Source organism: Culex quinquefasciatus, chromosome 1 (assembly GCF_015732765.1).
Source record: "Culex quinquefasciatus strain JHB chromosome 1, VPISU_Cqui_1.0_pri_paternal, whole genome shotgun sequence".
NCBI classification, from domain to species: Eukaryota; Metazoa; Arthropoda; class Insecta; order Diptera; family Culicidae; genus Culex; species Culex quinquefasciatus.
The window spans coordinates 65,619,563-65,636,070 of NC_051861.1; the positions used below are offsets into that span (position 1 = coordinate 65,619,563).

General features: G+C 31.4%; 2 protein-coding genes across 2 annotated transcripts in view; both read right to left on the reverse strand.

Moving 5' to 3' along the window:
- LOC6052322 (serine/threonine-protein kinase Warts) overlaps window positions 1-15,360 on the reverse strand; it is a 259,563-nt gene extending 244,203 nt beyond the window's left edge. The window contains exons 1-4 of the mRNA XM_038255861.1: window positions 15,210-15,360; window positions 14,893-15,008; window positions 3,415-3,487; window positions 3,161-3,356 (exon numbers count right to left, since the gene is read on the reverse strand). Of these exons, the coding sequence (XP_038111789.1) occupies window positions 3,161-3,356; window positions 3,415-3,487; window positions 14,893-15,008; window positions 15,210-15,319 (495 nt within the window). The 5' untranslated portion in view covers window positions 15,320-15,360. The remainder of the gene's footprint in view (window positions 1-3,160; window positions 3,357-3,414; window positions 3,488-14,892; window positions 15,009-15,209) is intronic.
- Window positions 5,032-7,485, reverse strand: LOC119767389. Its single transcript, XM_038255883.1, has 2 exons — window positions 6,343-7,485; window positions 5,032-6,281 (listed from the first exon to the last, which is right to left on the reverse strand). The coding sequence occupies exons 1-2, from the start codon at window positions 6,730-6,732 to the stop codon at window positions 6,276-6,278; spliced, it is 396 nt and encodes a 131-aa protein (XP_038111811.1). The 5' UTR covers window positions 6,733-7,485; the 3' UTR covers window positions 5,032-6,275.
- Window positions 15,361-16,508: the final 1,148 nt, after the last annotated feature.

The window sequence follows — 16,508 nt, forward strand, 5'->3', positions numbered from 1 at the left end:
GAAAAACATGAAAAGTCATAAAAATCGACGTATATCATTTCAATACCATACAATTACCCAAATTTGTATGAAAAAAACATTTAAAAAGCAAAAAAATAATTTGGCCGCCTGTTTGTATGGAGATGGCCCATAGTGCGTAGTATGACTTATAGCACGTTACGTGACTTTAAGTTAAAAGTTATTGAAAGTTTGGGCATTGAACTTGAAACTTCTTTTGGGAAAATTATGATTGCAGCTGCATATTTGCCATTCCAATGCACTGGGAAAATAAAAATTATTTCAAAGGGATTTGAATAAACTTACTCGGCATAGATCTCGATTTTTGATCATCGGTGATTTTAATGCCAAACACCAATCTTGGAATAATTCAAAAGTAAATTCCAATGGTAAAATTCTGTTCAGAGATTGCACTTCTGGTCTTTATTCGGTTTTATACCCGAATGGGCCAACTTGCTTTTCTTCTGTTAGAAATCCATCAACAATTGATTTGGTTTTGACAAATCAAAGTCAGTATTGTGGTCCTTTAGTGACTCATGCTGATTTTGATTCTGATCACCTTCCAGTAACTTTTTCACTTTCTCATGAAGCAGTTACCAGACCCAATAGTTCTGTGTTTAATTACCACAAAGCTAATTGGGACAGGTATCAGCATCATATTGAGAATAATTTGAATCATGATTTTGTTTTAGAAACCAAAGCTGATATTGATTCAGCCTTGGAATCTTTAACTAATGCAATTTTGGATGCTAGGAATATTGCTATTCCTAAAGTTCAAGTCAAATTTGATTCTCCCATTATTGATGACGATCTTCAGCTTCTGATTCGTCTGAAAATGTTCGCCGAAGACAGTATCAACGTTCTCGTGATCCTGCACTGAAGCGAATTCAAAAGATTTGCAAAAGGTTATTGACCACAGATTCACTCTCCTGCGAAATGAAAAGTTCGCAAGAGATGTCGAACAAATTAAACCTTATTCCAAACCTTTTGGAAACTTTCAAAGGTTCTTAAGAAACCTCAAAACCCATCCCTTCTTTAAAAGATGGTGATAATATTCTATTAACTAATGGGGAGAAAGCTCAAAAACTTGCTCAGCAGTTTGAGAGTGCTCATAATTTCAACTTGAATGTTTTGAGTCCTATTGAAAATCAAATTTCAATAGAATTTCAGAATATTGTTGAACAAGAATTTTCATCAGATGAAGTTTTTAATACGGATCTGAATGAAATAAAATCTATTATCAAAAAAAAAAAAAAATGAAAGCCCCTGGTGAGGATGGCATATTTTACATTTTAATTAAAAAATTAACAGAAGCAACTTTAAGTTGCTTGGTCAAAATTTTCAACAAATGTTTTGATTTGGCATATTTTCCCAGTAGTTGGAAAAATGCCAAAGTAATTCCGATTTTGAAACCGGATAAAAATCCTGCTGAAGCCTCAAGCTATCGGCCCATTAGTTTGCTTTCATCTATTAGTAAATTATTCGAAAGAATAATTCTTAATAGAATGATGACGCACATTAATGAAAATTCAATTTTCGCTGATGAGCAGTTTGGATTTCGCCTTGGGCATTCAACTACTCATCAATTGTTGAGAGTTTCAAATTTAATTCGAAGCAACAAATCTGAGGGCTATTCTACTGGCGCTGCTCTTCTTGATATAGAAAAAGCATTTGACAGTGTTTGGCATAAAGGATTGATTGCGAAATTGAAAAGGTTTAATTTTCCGATTTATATCGTGAAAATTATTCAAAATTATTTGACGGATCGTACTCTGCAGGTATGTTATCAGAATAGCAAATCTGATCAACTACCTGTACGTGCTGGCGTCCCTCAAGGAAGCATTTTGGGTCCAATTTTATACAATATTTTTACTTCTGACTTGCCTGATTTGCCCCCAGGATGTCAGAAATCACTTTTTGCTGATGACACAAGCATCTCCGCCAAAGGCAGAAGCCTTCGTGTCATCACAAGAAGATTACAAAAAAGCTTGGATATTTTCAATTCTTATTTGAAAGAATGGAAAATTACTCCAAATGCTGCAAAACTCAGCTTATTATTTTCCCTCACAAACCAAGGGCTGATTTTCTTAAACCAAAAAGTCATCACATTATAAAGATGAATGAAGTAAATTTAAAGTGGGAGGATCAAGTGAAATATCTTGGACTTGCTTTTGACAAAAACCTTACTTACAAGGATCACATTGAAAGTATCCAGGTTAAATGTAACAAATATATTAAATGTTTGTATCCACTTATAAACAGGAATTCTAGACTTTGTCTCAAGAATAAACTGTTAATTTATAAACAAATTTTCAGACCTGCCATGCTTTATGCTGTGCCGATCTGGACAAGCTGTTGCTTAACCAGGAGATTTTAATTCGCCCATTATTCAAAAAAATTATTCTTAAGTAGAATCGTCTGGAGAACACTATCCTGGTTTTTAAGCGAAGATGGCGTTTGAATGGTGAACGCCCGAAATGTCAAAATCGCGCAGTAGCACCAACATTAGAAAAAAATGTGGCTGTCATGCCATGGCACACTTGTTCCGTAAAGTTGGTACCACTGCGTGATTTTGACATTTCGGGCGTTCACCATTCGAACACCATCTTCGCTTAAAAACCTCGATAGTGAAGTTTAATTCCATATTAAATCGCATGTATATTGAGAAAGTGTAGTTTAAAGGTTTTATTTCAATTTCGTAAAATGCATCAAAGTTTGATTGCAATAGACAATCTGATGACGCCATTCATTCAGCGTCTAATTTCATTTAAAAATAACTGTAAAGTTTTGCTATTTTTATGTTCCCGAGATACGGCAATTTGAAAAAAAGAGGGGTTTTGAAAAATGACGAAGATCGCAAAACTTTGGGGCAGTGCTCAACACGAAGCGGTGGTTCAATTTGGTTTTAAATCGAGATTCTCACAGGTGTTGATAGTATCATTAGCTCCACCAAATATGAGCTTAATCAGAAAAAAGTCGATTGAAAATTTTTACTTTTTTGTGGCGAAATGACCCATAAGTGTGTTGACATAAATCTTCGATGAGCTTTTTTTTCGTATGTACGCGATTCGGTTCAATCACGTGATAATTTTAGTGTGAAAATGAAAAAATGACGACACACAGTTAATACACTAATAATAAATAGTCTGGCTGTTATACTTACTTTGATTTGCGTTTCCTCAGCTGTATTTGCAAGAAAAGGAGGTTGACCTACCAACATTTCAAATAATATAACGCCAACACTCCACCAATCACAGAGCTGAGTGTATCCGCTCCTTAAAAGTACTTCTGGGGCAATATAATTTGGAGTACCAACAATCGAATGAGCTTTTGCTCGATTTTTCTCTCGAAATTTTCTCCTGTGAGTAAAAAGCAATGATAAAACGAAATCACATATGTTAGATAACACCGATTTACCTTTCTAAAGGCGGAGGTATTTCAGACCCGGCTTTGCTCCAAGCTTCCATCGAATCTTGTCTCGTGTGATCACCTGAAAATACGAGGAATCGCATATTTCTTGTAATAGTGTGTTTATGTATATATGTATTTATGTATGCAGCAATTCCCCACGAAAACAGCATGAAAAAAAACAAAAGGGCTCGGATCGGGCTCAAAATTTTTCTGGGGGTTCCCTGGCCGAAATAATTAGACCCGTATTTTTATGTTTGGCCATTAGGGTGACCTACGCCGTGTTAGGGTGGTCTGAAAAATGGCCATTTCCGTCGATTTACGCAAAAACCACTTTTTTCGAAAAATCATAGCTCCTCGCCATTTTAACCGATTTCAATTGTCTTATACGCAAATGAAAGGTGATAAGTTGGCCTTTAAAAGAAAAATAGTAAGAACTTTTAAAAATCTAGCCTAACATATGAAAAGAGCGTATGAAACATTAAAATGCCGTTTTGACGGTGTCTGGACCAAAGAGCCTATGTCTGGAAATATTTTTATCGGATTCCCCGGAAATTTTTACGTAACATACTAAAAAAATGGGAGGAGTTCATTAACAGGATTCCGAGATATGATTTTTTGAAAATAAAATCCGTGTTTTTCGACGCGCCGCGCGCAAAAACCGGAAAATGACAAAATCGGCAAAAAATCAACTTTTTTCACTAAAACTGCGATAACTTCAAAATTTCAGGGATGACCTATAGATGTTATGGTACCAAACTTTTGGTAATTAAAAGACGCAACTTTTGGTATCCAGACATGTATAGGTCATCGCTGAAATTTTAAAGTTATCGCAGTTTTAGTGAAAAAAGTTGATTTTTGCCAATTTCGCCATTCTCCAGTTTTTGCGCGCGGCGCGTCGAAAAACACGGATTTTATTTTCAAAAAATCATATCTCGGAATCCTGTCAATGAACTCCTCCCATTTTTTAGTATGTTATGTAAAAATGTCCGGGGAATCCGATAAAAATATTTCCAGACATAGGCTCTTTGGTCCAGACACAGTCAAAACGGCATTTTAAAGTTTCATACGCCCTTTTCATATGTTAGGCTAGATTTTAAAAGCTTCTTACTATTTTTCTTTTAACGGTACACATCAACCATAGCTTTTGCACCCAGATTTCTGTTACAGACATTTTAGTATTATCAATACTACGGGAACTATCGATATAATTTTTTATTCATCCCCTAAATTACTGTCTTCGTAGTTATTTACAACAAAATTTGACTATTTTTACAATCAGATTCCTGCAGGATTGGGTCCGTAAGTTTGACAATTTTGGTATAAGAAGACAACAACTTCCTTGGTTGCTGTGCACCCTTAAAGGACAACTTATCACCTTTCATTTGCGTATAAGACAATTGAAATCGGTTAAAATGACGAGGAGTTATGATTTTTCGAAAAAAGTGGTTTTTGCGAAAATCGACGAAAATGGCCATTTTTCAGACCACCCTAACACGGCGTAGGTCACCCTAATGGCCAAACAAAAAAGATACGGGTCTAATTATTTCGGCCAGGGAACCCCCAGAAAAACTTTGAACTCGATCCGAGCACTTTTGTTTTTTTCCATGCTGTTTTCGTGGGGAATTGCTGTATGCAAGTATGTATTTTTGGAGGGCCTCGTGGCGCGGTGGTTAGCGGCTTTGGCTGCCGATCCCTAAGTTGCTATGGGGCGCGGGTAAAAAAATACAACATGATAGGTGAAAACGATGCTGAGAAAAGGTTTTTCTGCTGGCGTATTTTAGCTGCTCAATCCGGCGAGGATAACCACAACTGACATGTTTCCTGCAGGATGATGCATCCGGTGGTTCTGTCTAAACTGCTGGTTCTTGCTACCGAACTGGTAGTTCCATAATCGTAGCATTGTCAACCGGATCCAGGTGGACCGAAGTCAACCTTTCGATGAACTCCTCTGAATGCATCTTCTCCCGTGATTCCACCAGCACACACCCCTTAAACTAAACCCGTCGGATCGGAGCTTCTCCTCCGGAAGCGTCTCCGGAACGCCAGGTCCAGCTTCACCAGGCACCGCAAGTGTTTGTACGACCATAGTCGATGACCAATCCAAATGCAAACATCAGCACCTTTTCCGTCATGGCAACAGAAAGGGCTTTGATGGCGGATATTTTCAGAATTGTACTCGGATAAAGATTTTAACCCACAATAATAAAGTTCTGCTGAGATTACAAAAGAGATGAACAAGGAACAGGAAACAGATATAGTTTATTTAATTTGACGGGGAGGGGAAGTTGGGGTGTTTTAAGTAGTTTATTCGATAGCGACAAAAACGGCTTGAAAAAATCAAACAGTTGGTCGTTGGCTTTGCGGGAGGACGAGCAGTTTGAAGACGTAGGTACGCTGGCGGCCGAGGTCGAGGGAATGGCCCTGGCCATCTGCGAACACTCGCTGCCCAGAAAGCTAATGTTGGATGAGCCGGTGGTCACTTATGCGATTTGTGCATCATTTGGCGTTGTCTCCGTTGGATTATATTGGCCGTCTCCGCCAGGCTATTGAGATCTGATCCGATGTCCGCCGTGGCGTTCGAGTTCAACAAGAACGAGGCCAGCTTATAGAAATTTTTGTGCTGGGCCGGTTCATTGTGGGGCGTATATTTTGGTTCACAGATGCCGGATGGCCGCTAGCGGGTCCGTCTGAACGATCTCTTACTCAGCATGTTGCCACGGGTAGGGTTTTTTTTCAGCTGGAAGTCATCCAGCCGATGCTCTGTACTCGAAGACAGATGTTGATTCACAGTCGAGCAGGATGTGGTTCCCCGTGTTGGTGCTAATGTGAACAGGCCCGAGTACTTGTAGTCGACGGTGGATTCCTTCTCATTTCTGCGAAGGAAGGAGAACGATACGTTGTAACTTCGCGACACCTTTACAAACTAGAGCTTACTTCGGTTCCAGGATCCGACCGCCAAACGCGTTGATCGTCTGCTTGTCCACGTCGATTAAAATCTGGTGGTGTGCCAACCTGGGCCGTGTCCCGGCAGATCAGGAACCACGTTTTGCTGGCCGTGTTGTACAAGTGAAAGTCGCTGTTGATGTTCTCCTCGTTGCACGATACCGCGTCTAGGTTCCGATTATGAAGATCTGTGAGTTCTTCGAGTCGTACACCATCATGTGGCAAGTGCGCGACCTTGGTCCGTCTAGCAGTTCGGACTTTTCTTATATCACCCGATTGGTCTGCATATCGTGCGACAACAGGATCTGCTCCTTGCGCTAGAAATTCCCCGCTAACCAGATTCTCGTGCCACTCGGTCATCTTAGCGCCCTCCAGCTTCATTTTTTTTCGGTTGAATCAGCTAAAATTTCAGCTAAATTTACCAATCTGGGATTGGTGAAATAGCTAACCCTGATTGCTGATTTGCTTTCCAAAACTGACAGCCCAAACCAAAATGACAGGAGAGATTTTACCAAAAATAATGGTGTTTCAGCACAATTACCAAAAAAAAAAACTAGCTGGAACCGGCAGCATGGATTTTTGACAGATCATCAGTTCGAGAACAAAACAAAGCAACGTCCTGTGTCGTGTTCGATCCTGTTTGAGCCGCTCAGTTCGTGAAGTTTTTTTTTATGATTATGTGTGTTGTTTGAGTGCAAGTGCAAAAGGTGATAGAATGTGTTGTGTGAGTGAATAAATTAAAATCCAGGAAGATTTTCTGCGGATCGGCACCTGAAGGAATGTTTCAGTTGATAAGGTGAGAAGTTTTTTGTGTTGAGGGAAAGTGGTTAGAAGTTGAGCCTCTCGTTACTGTTTGGCAGGAGGCCGAGCTCCTGTGGTCTAATGGTTACAGGTTTCGCTTTATGAGCGGAAGGTCGTGGTTTCAAACCCACATGGCTCGGCATATCCTTTCCCCTGTACTCTTCACATGTATAAGGACCAACTGTTCTCTGTATAATTGCCCTGCAGAGCTCCACGGCCCGATCGCAAAAAGTGCTTTGAAGGGACGAGTTTTTCAGAAACCAGAATTTAAGGGCTAGCTGGGTATAAATAAACGTAAAATGTGCACTTCGGTTCTAGCGATACATTTGGACAGTACAGAGTGGAAAGGCAGAGCCAAAGAGGATTGAAAAACATTCAAACCTCTTCGGCGGCGAAGTTACGGCAGTGGATCGCTCGACACACTCGCTCAACAATAGCGTGTGTGCGTGTCCCATCTGCCTAATAACAGAAGAAGCCTTTGTGGTTCTATAAATAGAATTGCAAGTCCGCAATAGATCTAATTCCTGGTCGCAGTGGATAGTGGCATCGAACAAAAAAAAAACTGTTTGGAGGATGCGTAGGTAAAAAATGTACTTAACATAAAGTGGGGGCATCCCTAAACCACGTGAACACTTTGGCAGGGGAAAGGAGAGACTGGCAATTGTCCACACTCTACTTTTTTGTATGGACATCTGTCCACCTGGAGGGGCGGCTGGTACAGAATGTCTAGACATAGATTGGCCGATGTTTGACAAATCCGAACAAATAGGGCACCTAACGCCTTTAAAGCACATCAAAAAATAGTGTTAAATATTGTTAGAAACGAAGTTAAATGAAGTTCAATTAAGTGAAATTAAGTTTAATCAATTTAAGTTTTATTAAATTAGTTAATTTTAGTTAAATTAAGAAGAGTTTATAAAAATAAGTTAAATTAAGCCAATATTTAGTTTAATTCAGATAAATTTAGTTGAAAATAGTTATTTTTAGTGTAATTTATTTGAATTTGCCCAAATTTAGTTAAATTAAGTTGTGTTAAGTTAAATTTAGTAAAATCAATAAAATTAAGCAAAATTAAGAAAAATTAAGCAAAATTAAGTAAATATAAGCAAAATTATGTAAAATTATGTAAAATTAACTAAAATTAATTAAATTAAGTTAAATTAAGTAAAATTAAGTAGAATTAAGTAAAATTAAGTAAAATTAAGTAAAATTAAGTAAAATTAAGTAAAATTAAGTAAAATTAAGTAAAATTAAGTAAAATTAAGTAAAATTAAGTAAAATTAAGTAAAATTAAGTAAAATTAAGTAAAATTAAGTAAAATTAAGTAAAATTAAGTAATATTAAGTAATATTAAGTAAAAATAAGTAAAATTAAGTAAAATTAAGTAAAATTAAATTAAATTAAGTAAAACTAAGTCAAATTAAGTAAAATTAAGTAAAATTAAGTAAAATTTAGTAAAATTAAGTAAAATTAAGTAAAATTAAGTAAAATTAAGTAAAATTAAGTAAAATTAAGTAAAATTAAGTAAAATTAAGTAAAATTAAGTAAAATTAAGTAAAATTAAGTTGTGATAAGAAAATTTTTGTAAAATTAAAAAAATAAGTAAAATTAATAAATTAAATTTGTATTTTTGTATTTTGTATTTTTGTATTTTGTATTTTTGTATTTTTGTTTTGTATTTTTGTATTTTTGTATTTTGTATTTTTGTATTTTTGTATTTTTGTATTTTTGTATTTTGTATTTTTGTATTTTGTATTTTGTATTTTTGTATTTTTGTATTTTTGTATTTTGTATTTTTGTATTTTTGTATTTTTGTATTTTTGTATTTTTGTATTTTTGTATTTTGTATTTTTGTATTTTTGTATTTTTGTATTTTTGTATTTTTGTATTTTTGTATTTTTGTATTTTTGTATTTTTGTATTTTTGTATTTTTGTATTTTGTATTTTGTATTTTTGTATTTTTGTATTTTTGTATTTTTGTATTTTTGTATTTTTGTATTTTGTATTTTTGTTTTTGTATTTTTGTATTTTGTATTTTTGTATTTTTGTATTTTGTATTTTTGTATTTTTGTATTTTTGTATTTTTGTATTTTTGTATTTTTGTATTTTTGTATTTTTGTATTTTTGTATTTTTGTATTTTTGTATTTTGTATTTTTGTATTTTTGTATTTTTGTATTTTGTATTTTGTATTTTTGTATTTTTGTATTTTTGTATTTTTGTATTTTTGTATTTTGTATTTTTGTATTTTGTATTTTTGTATTTTTGTATTTTGTATTTTTGTATTTTTGTATTTTTGTATTTTTGTATTTTGTATTTTTGTATTTTTGTATTTTTGTATTTTTGTATTTTGTATTTTTGTATTTTTGTATTTTTGTATTTTTGTATTTTGTATTTTTGTATTTTTGTATTTTTGTATTTTTGTATTTTGTATTTTGTATTTTTGTATTTTTGTATTTTTGTATTTTTGTATTTTGTATTTTGTATTTTGTATTTTTGTATTTTTGTATTTTGTATTTTGTATTTTTGTATTTTTGTATTTTTGTATTTTGTATTTTTGTATTTTGTATTTTTGTATTTTTGTATTTTTGTATTTTTGTATTTTTGTATTTTTGTATTTTTGTATTTTTGTATTTTTGTATTTTTGTATTTTTGTATTTTTGTATTTTTGTATTTTTGTATTTTTGTATTTTTGTATTTTTGTATTTTTGTAAAGGGAGCGGCCGTGGCTGACTGGTTACGGTGTTCGCTTTGTAAGCGAATGGTTCTGGGTTCGATGCCCATCTGCTCCCAACGAGAAAGTTAAGAACACATGAATTTGAAATGATAAATATGAACGAAAAATCAAAGTCGCTCGAGAGGTTCGATCCCCGTCGTTTGGATTGGTAAGCAAAAATGCTAACCACTCCATGACGACTTGGTGATCGTGGACTGGAATTAGGAATACTGTTACAGAGAGCGAGTTGTGGCGCTATAACCACGGCAAATAGTGCCCAGGGCATTCGTGGAAATACAATGTCCCATCCCAGAGGGTCCCGGAGTACCAAACCTTCTTAGCATGGTGCTCCCAACGAATACAACCAAATCTCGGAGCGTATGGTGGTGTGTCCCCACGCTTCTTCCTCCTGTCGATTCAGAATTGTGTTGTTCGAACACTCAGTGCTCAAACTCAACCCAATTACGAGTCATCTCTGCGATACGGCTTTACGCAGTAGGCCTGGCCGCTTTAACGCTTGTGATGTTTCAATGCATTCCGATGCAATGGCGCACTACAAATGTTAATAAATGACAAGAAGAGTGCTAGGCGTCATCTAACCTAAGGCACTTCCAGGATCCTTGAAAGATTGGCTGCGCTAGGGTCTGATTAGATTAGATTAGATTAGATTTGTATTTTTGTATTTTTGTATTTTTGTATTTTTGTATTTTTGTATTTTTGTATTTTTGTATTTTGTATTTTTGTATTTTTGTATTTTTGTATTTTTGTATTTTTGTATTTTGTATTTTTGTATTTTGTATTTTTGTATTTTGTATTTTTGTATTTTTGTATTTTTGTATTTTTGTATTTTTGTATTTTTGTATTTTTGTATTTTGTATTTTGTATTTTTGTATTTTTGTATTTTTGTATTTTTGTATTTTTGTATTTTTGTATTTTTGTATTTTTGTATTTTGTATTTTTGTATTTTTGTATTTTTGTATTTTTGTATTTTTGTATTTTTGTATTTTTGTATTTTGTATTTTTGTATTTTTGTATTTTGTATTTTGTATTTTTGTATTTTTGTATTTTTGTATTTTTGTATTTTGTATTTTGTATTTTGTATTTTTGTATTTTTGTATTTTTGTATTTTTGTATTTTGTATTTTTGTATTTTTGTATTTTTGTATTTTTGTATTTTTGTATTTTTGTATTTTTGTATTTTTGTATTTTGTATTTTTGTATTTTGTATTTTGTATTTTGTATTTTTGTATTTTTGTATTTTGTATTTTTGTATTTTTGTATTTTGTATTTTTGTATTTTTGTATTTTTGTATTTTGTATTTTTGTATTTTGTATTTTTGTATTTTGTATTTTTGTATTTTTGTATTTTTGTATTTTTGTATTTTTGTATTTTTGTATTTTGTATTTTTGTATTTTTGTATTTTTGTATTTTTGTATTTTGTATTTTTGTATTTTTGTATTTTGTATTTTGTATTTTTGTATTTTTGTATTTTTGTATTTTGTATTTTTGTATTTTTGTATTTTTGTATTTTTGTATTTTGTATTTTTGTATTTTGTATTTTGTATTTTGTATTTTTGTATTTTTGTATTTTTGTATTTTTGTATTTTTGTATTTTTGTATTTTTATATTTTTGTATTTTTGTATTTTTGTATTTTGTATTTTTGTATTTTGTATTTTTGTATTTTGTATTTTGTATTTTTGTATTTTGTATTTTTGTATTTTGTATTTTTGTATTTTTGTATTTTTGTATTTTTGTATTTTTGTATTTTTGTATTTTTGTATTTTGTATTTTTGTATTTTTGTATTTTGTATTTTGTATTTTGTATTTTTGTATTTTGTATTTTTGTATTTTTATATTTTTGTATTTTTGTATTTTTGTATTTTTGTATTTTTGTATTTTTATTTTTGTATTTTTGTATTTTTGTATTTTTGTATTTTGTATTTTTGTATTTTTGTATTTTTGTATTTTTGTATTTTGTATTTTTGTATTTTTGTATTTTGTATTTTGTATTTTGTATTTTTGTATTTTTGTATTTTGTATTTTTGTATTTTGTATTTTTGTATTTTTGTATTTTTGTATTTTGTATTTTTGTATTTTTGTATTTTGTATTTTTGTATTTTTGTATTTTGTATTTTGTATTTTTGTATTTTTGTATTTTTGTATTTTGTATTTTTGTATTTTGTATTTTTGTATTTTTGTATTTTTGTATTTTTGTATTTTGTATTTTTGTATTTTTGTATTTTTGTATTTTTGTATTTTGTATTTTTGTATTTTTGTATTTTTGTATTTTTGTATTTTTGTATTTTTGTATTTTTGTATTTTTGTATTTTTGTATTTTGTATTTTTGTATTTTTGTATTTTGTATTTTGTATTTTTGTATTTTTGTATTTTTGTATTTTTGTATTTTTGTATTTTTGTATTTTTGTATTTTTGTATTTTTGTATTTTGTATTTTGTATTTTTGTATTTTGTATTTTTGTATTTTTGTATTTTTGTATTTTGTATTTTGTATTTTTGTATTTTTGTATTTTGTATTTTGTATTTTTGTATTTTTGTATTTTGTATTTTTGTATTTTGTATTTTGTATTTTTGTATTTTTGTATTTTGTATTTTTGTATTTTTGTATTTTTGTATTTTTGTATTTTGTATTTTTGTATTTTTGTATTTTTGTATTTTGTATTTTTGTATTTTTGTATTTTTGTATTTTTGTATTTTTGTATTTTGTATTTTTGTATTTTTGTATTTTTGTATTTTTGTATTTTTGTATTTTTGTATTTTGTATTTTGTATTTTTGTATTTTTGTATTTTTGTATTTTTGTATTTTGTATTTTTGTATTTTTGTATTTTTGTATTTTGTATTTTTGTATTTTTGTATTTTTGTATTTTTGTATTTTTGTATTTTGTATTTTGTATTTTTGTATTTTTGTATTTTTGTATTTTTGTATTTTTGTATTTTTGTATTTTTGTATTTTTGTATTTTTGTATTTTGTATTTTTGTATTTTTGTATTTTGTATTTTTGTATTTTTGTATTTTTGTATTTTTGTATTTTTGTATTTTTGTATTTTTGTATTTTTGTATTTTTGTATTTTTGTATTTTTGTATTTTTGTATTTTGTATTTTGTATTTTTGTATTTTTGTATTTTTGTATTTTTGTATTTTTGTATTTTGTATTTTTGTATTTTTGTATTTTTGTATTTTGTATTTTTGTATTTTTGTATTTTTGTATTTTTGTATTTTTGTATTTTTGTATTTTTGTATTTTTGTATTTTTGTATTTTTTGTATTTTTGTATTTTTGTATTTTTGTATTTTTGTATTTTTGTATTTTTGTATTTTTGTATTTTTGTATTTTTGTATTTTGTATTTTTGTATTTTTGTATTTTTGTATTTTTGTATTTTTGTATTTTTGTATTTTTGTATTTTGTATTTTTGTATTTTTGTATTTTTGTATTTTGTATTTTTGTATTTTTGTATTTTGTATTTTTGTATTTTTGTATTTTTGTATTTTTGTATTTTTGTATTTTTGTATTTTTGTATTTTTGTATTTTTGTATTTTTGTATTTTTGTATTTTTGTATTTTTGTATTTTTGTATTTTTGTATTTTTGTATTTTTGTATTTTGTATTTTGTATTTTTGTATTTTGTATTTTGTATTTTTGTATTTTTGTATTTTTGTATTTTTGTATTTTTGTATTTTGTATTTTTGTATTTTGTATTTTTGTATTTTTGTATTTTTGTATTTTTGTATTTTTGTATTTTTGTATTTTTGTATTTTTGTATTTTTGTATTTTTGTATTTTTGTATTTTTGTATTTTTGTATTACTGTATTTCATTTTTTTTATTTGTCAATAGAATATCGCAACAAAGCCGTACAATTAGGATGATCAACTATAACATAGTTTAAAAGCCTGGAAACTATTGAAACACCCAAAAAATTGCTGGTCTACCAAAAAACGTACCAAGAATAGCGGAAAATCATGTTACACCAGCAAAAGTCTTTTTGAAAATAAAAACAACTTTACAGGCAGCAAGGGATTTATAAAAATGATTTCGAAATTAACAGTTAAAACAGTCGAAAAATTAGGTGGACTTATCGAAAAACGAAGCAAGAACAAAAAAGAAACGAGCTAAATCAGCCAAAAAGCTGGGTGAATAATGAGTGCTTTGCAGGCAGCAACGGAGGCTTTTAAAAGAAAACTTGTAGAAATAGTGGAAAAATTAGCTATTCCAACCAAAACACCTACCAAGAATAGTGGCAAAGTTAGCTAAACTAGCTAAAAAGATGTGTGAAAATACCTGGCTTCGCAGCCATCAATGGAAAATTTTGAGAATAATTCCAAAAAAACTGGTTGAAACAGCCTAAAAACTCGCTGGGCTAACTATAAAACTTCCTAGCATACCATAAAATCTAGCTAAAATAGCTAACAGACCTTCTCAATACATACAGCTTTTGAGACTGACAGCATTTTTCCAGCTTGTAAATTAGTAAAATTTACTAAAAATTTAGCTAGATTTATCATTTTTAGGACCTGGATCCAGCTGTCAAATCCAGGATTTATTTTTAGGATTTCCAGCTAAAAAAAATTGGTGGTTGAAAAAACAACCAATTTTTTTAGGGTTTTTAACCGAAATTTAGTAAGATTCACGATAAACCTTCTTTCCGTGCGTCCGATAAAGGAGGTCCTCCATGCTAGCAGCATTAGCGGGTGCGAGTCTCTGACAGCATCCTGTTCCGGGTTGGCTACTTCGGTCAGTTAAAGTAGATTCCGGCGGGATTAGCCTAAAATTTTGCGGACAATATTTTTTCAGCGACACACGATTTGATTGTGCTTGCTTTTTCCGCAGGTTGACAGAAGATCAGCGTTAACACGCAAAAATTAAATTAACAATAATTTGGAAAACGGAATCATTCGACCATCATTCTGGAATGAACGGAATGATTCGAATAAAAATATTCGATGTGTCAACCCCGATTCCCTATTTGACATCGAATTGCTAGATAGAGAAATATATGTAAAAACGCATTTACCGCTTTTTTGGTAGTATTTCGAATCATGAGTCCAGCGAAATCCTGTACATAAGCCAAAATCTGTAAGTTTTATGTGGCCTTTTCTGTCAATTAAAACATTATCTGGTTTTATATCCCTGCAAAAAGATTAATAGTTAGATTAATGTAAATCTCGGAGCATACCAGCACACCAGCAAATACCAAAATTCTGAGCCAGTCATGTTCCATTTTTATAAAAAAATGATTCTTAGATGTTTTGCAGCCTTGAGATTGATTTCGATACTGTGCTGTTTGGTGTACATTTGATTTGAATGAGGCCATAGATTGTTTTTATTTACCTGTGTATAAATCCCATCTTATGAACACTCTCTATCGCACATGTCAGCTCGGCAACATAAAACCTAGCCAATTCTTCTTCGAATATGCCCTTTTTAATTAATAATGACATCAGATCTCCACCTACAAATACAATGGAAAAAGATTCATAAATTGGATTCATTTGAATTTCAAAAATAATATTAATGTTAACTAGGGTCCGCCAACTCATTCCACCGAGCAGCAGATGATCAAAATATGCAAGTTGAATTTCAGTACATATAGTGTATTTTTCATTTTTTCTTATACCTTCAAAAACACTTTCCCAATTGGATGGAATTAAAAACTTCAAAATTCTCAAATTTTAGTTTTTCTCAAAATTTACATAGCTCAGCCAGTTTTAAACCAAATTTGATTCTTCTGGCTGCATTCGAAAGGTATTTAAAAGTTGGTAATTTGCATAAGTGTTCAGATTGTAGAATTCATCAAATGTACTAAAATAATACTGGATTTTGGATTAATTAGTGTGGCCGAATAAGTCGTACAGCAGAAAACCATTCGAAAGAAAGCTTTGCTTGGCAGGATCTCTTCTTAGTTGGAAACGTTGGAAAACAATACACAAAACAATAATGAAATAAAAAATCAATATGTTTACACTCAAAATCAAAGTACCACTTGAAAGTACAAAAAGTTCACATTTTCGTGGTACTTTTGTACACTGTAGCTGAATAACTCACTTTGCTGAGTCCGTCCGTCGTTTGTCGTCAGTGCAACCGTACGACCACAGACAAACAGACGGGACACTCGACTTCGGAACCATCGTCCTTCAATAACCGAGCCAAAACGGTTATTTCAAATGCAATTTAGCTTCGGCATCCACTCACCCGGCGCTGATGGCGCTGCTGTCGTGACAGCTCGCGTCCGTCTTTCCTCAGTGTGTGTAATGTGTTTTTGTTGTTGTAAAGTTGAGCGTGAGCACGTGGCAGCAAATGAAAACAACAAAATATGATAGAATTCAGGAATTCTAACGGTGATCCACAATCCAGGCTTTGCGGGACAATATTGGGCAGTTTTGAAGGGTCAGATGAGCGGCTGACTAGCGAGGACATACCCTTTGCCCCACTATTAACACGGTAGGCCTGTCGTTGCCGAGGCTGCTGATGAGGCGTCCGCTACTGCGGAGGAAGCCAGATTCTGTGGTGAAGTCATCTTCTTCGGAGCAACCTGCTTATCCTTTATGGATTGCTGCTGCTGGTCGTCCTTTTGGCGATGTTGCGTCGATCGTGAGCGCCACTCAATCTTCATCCACAGTTGATCTGTTT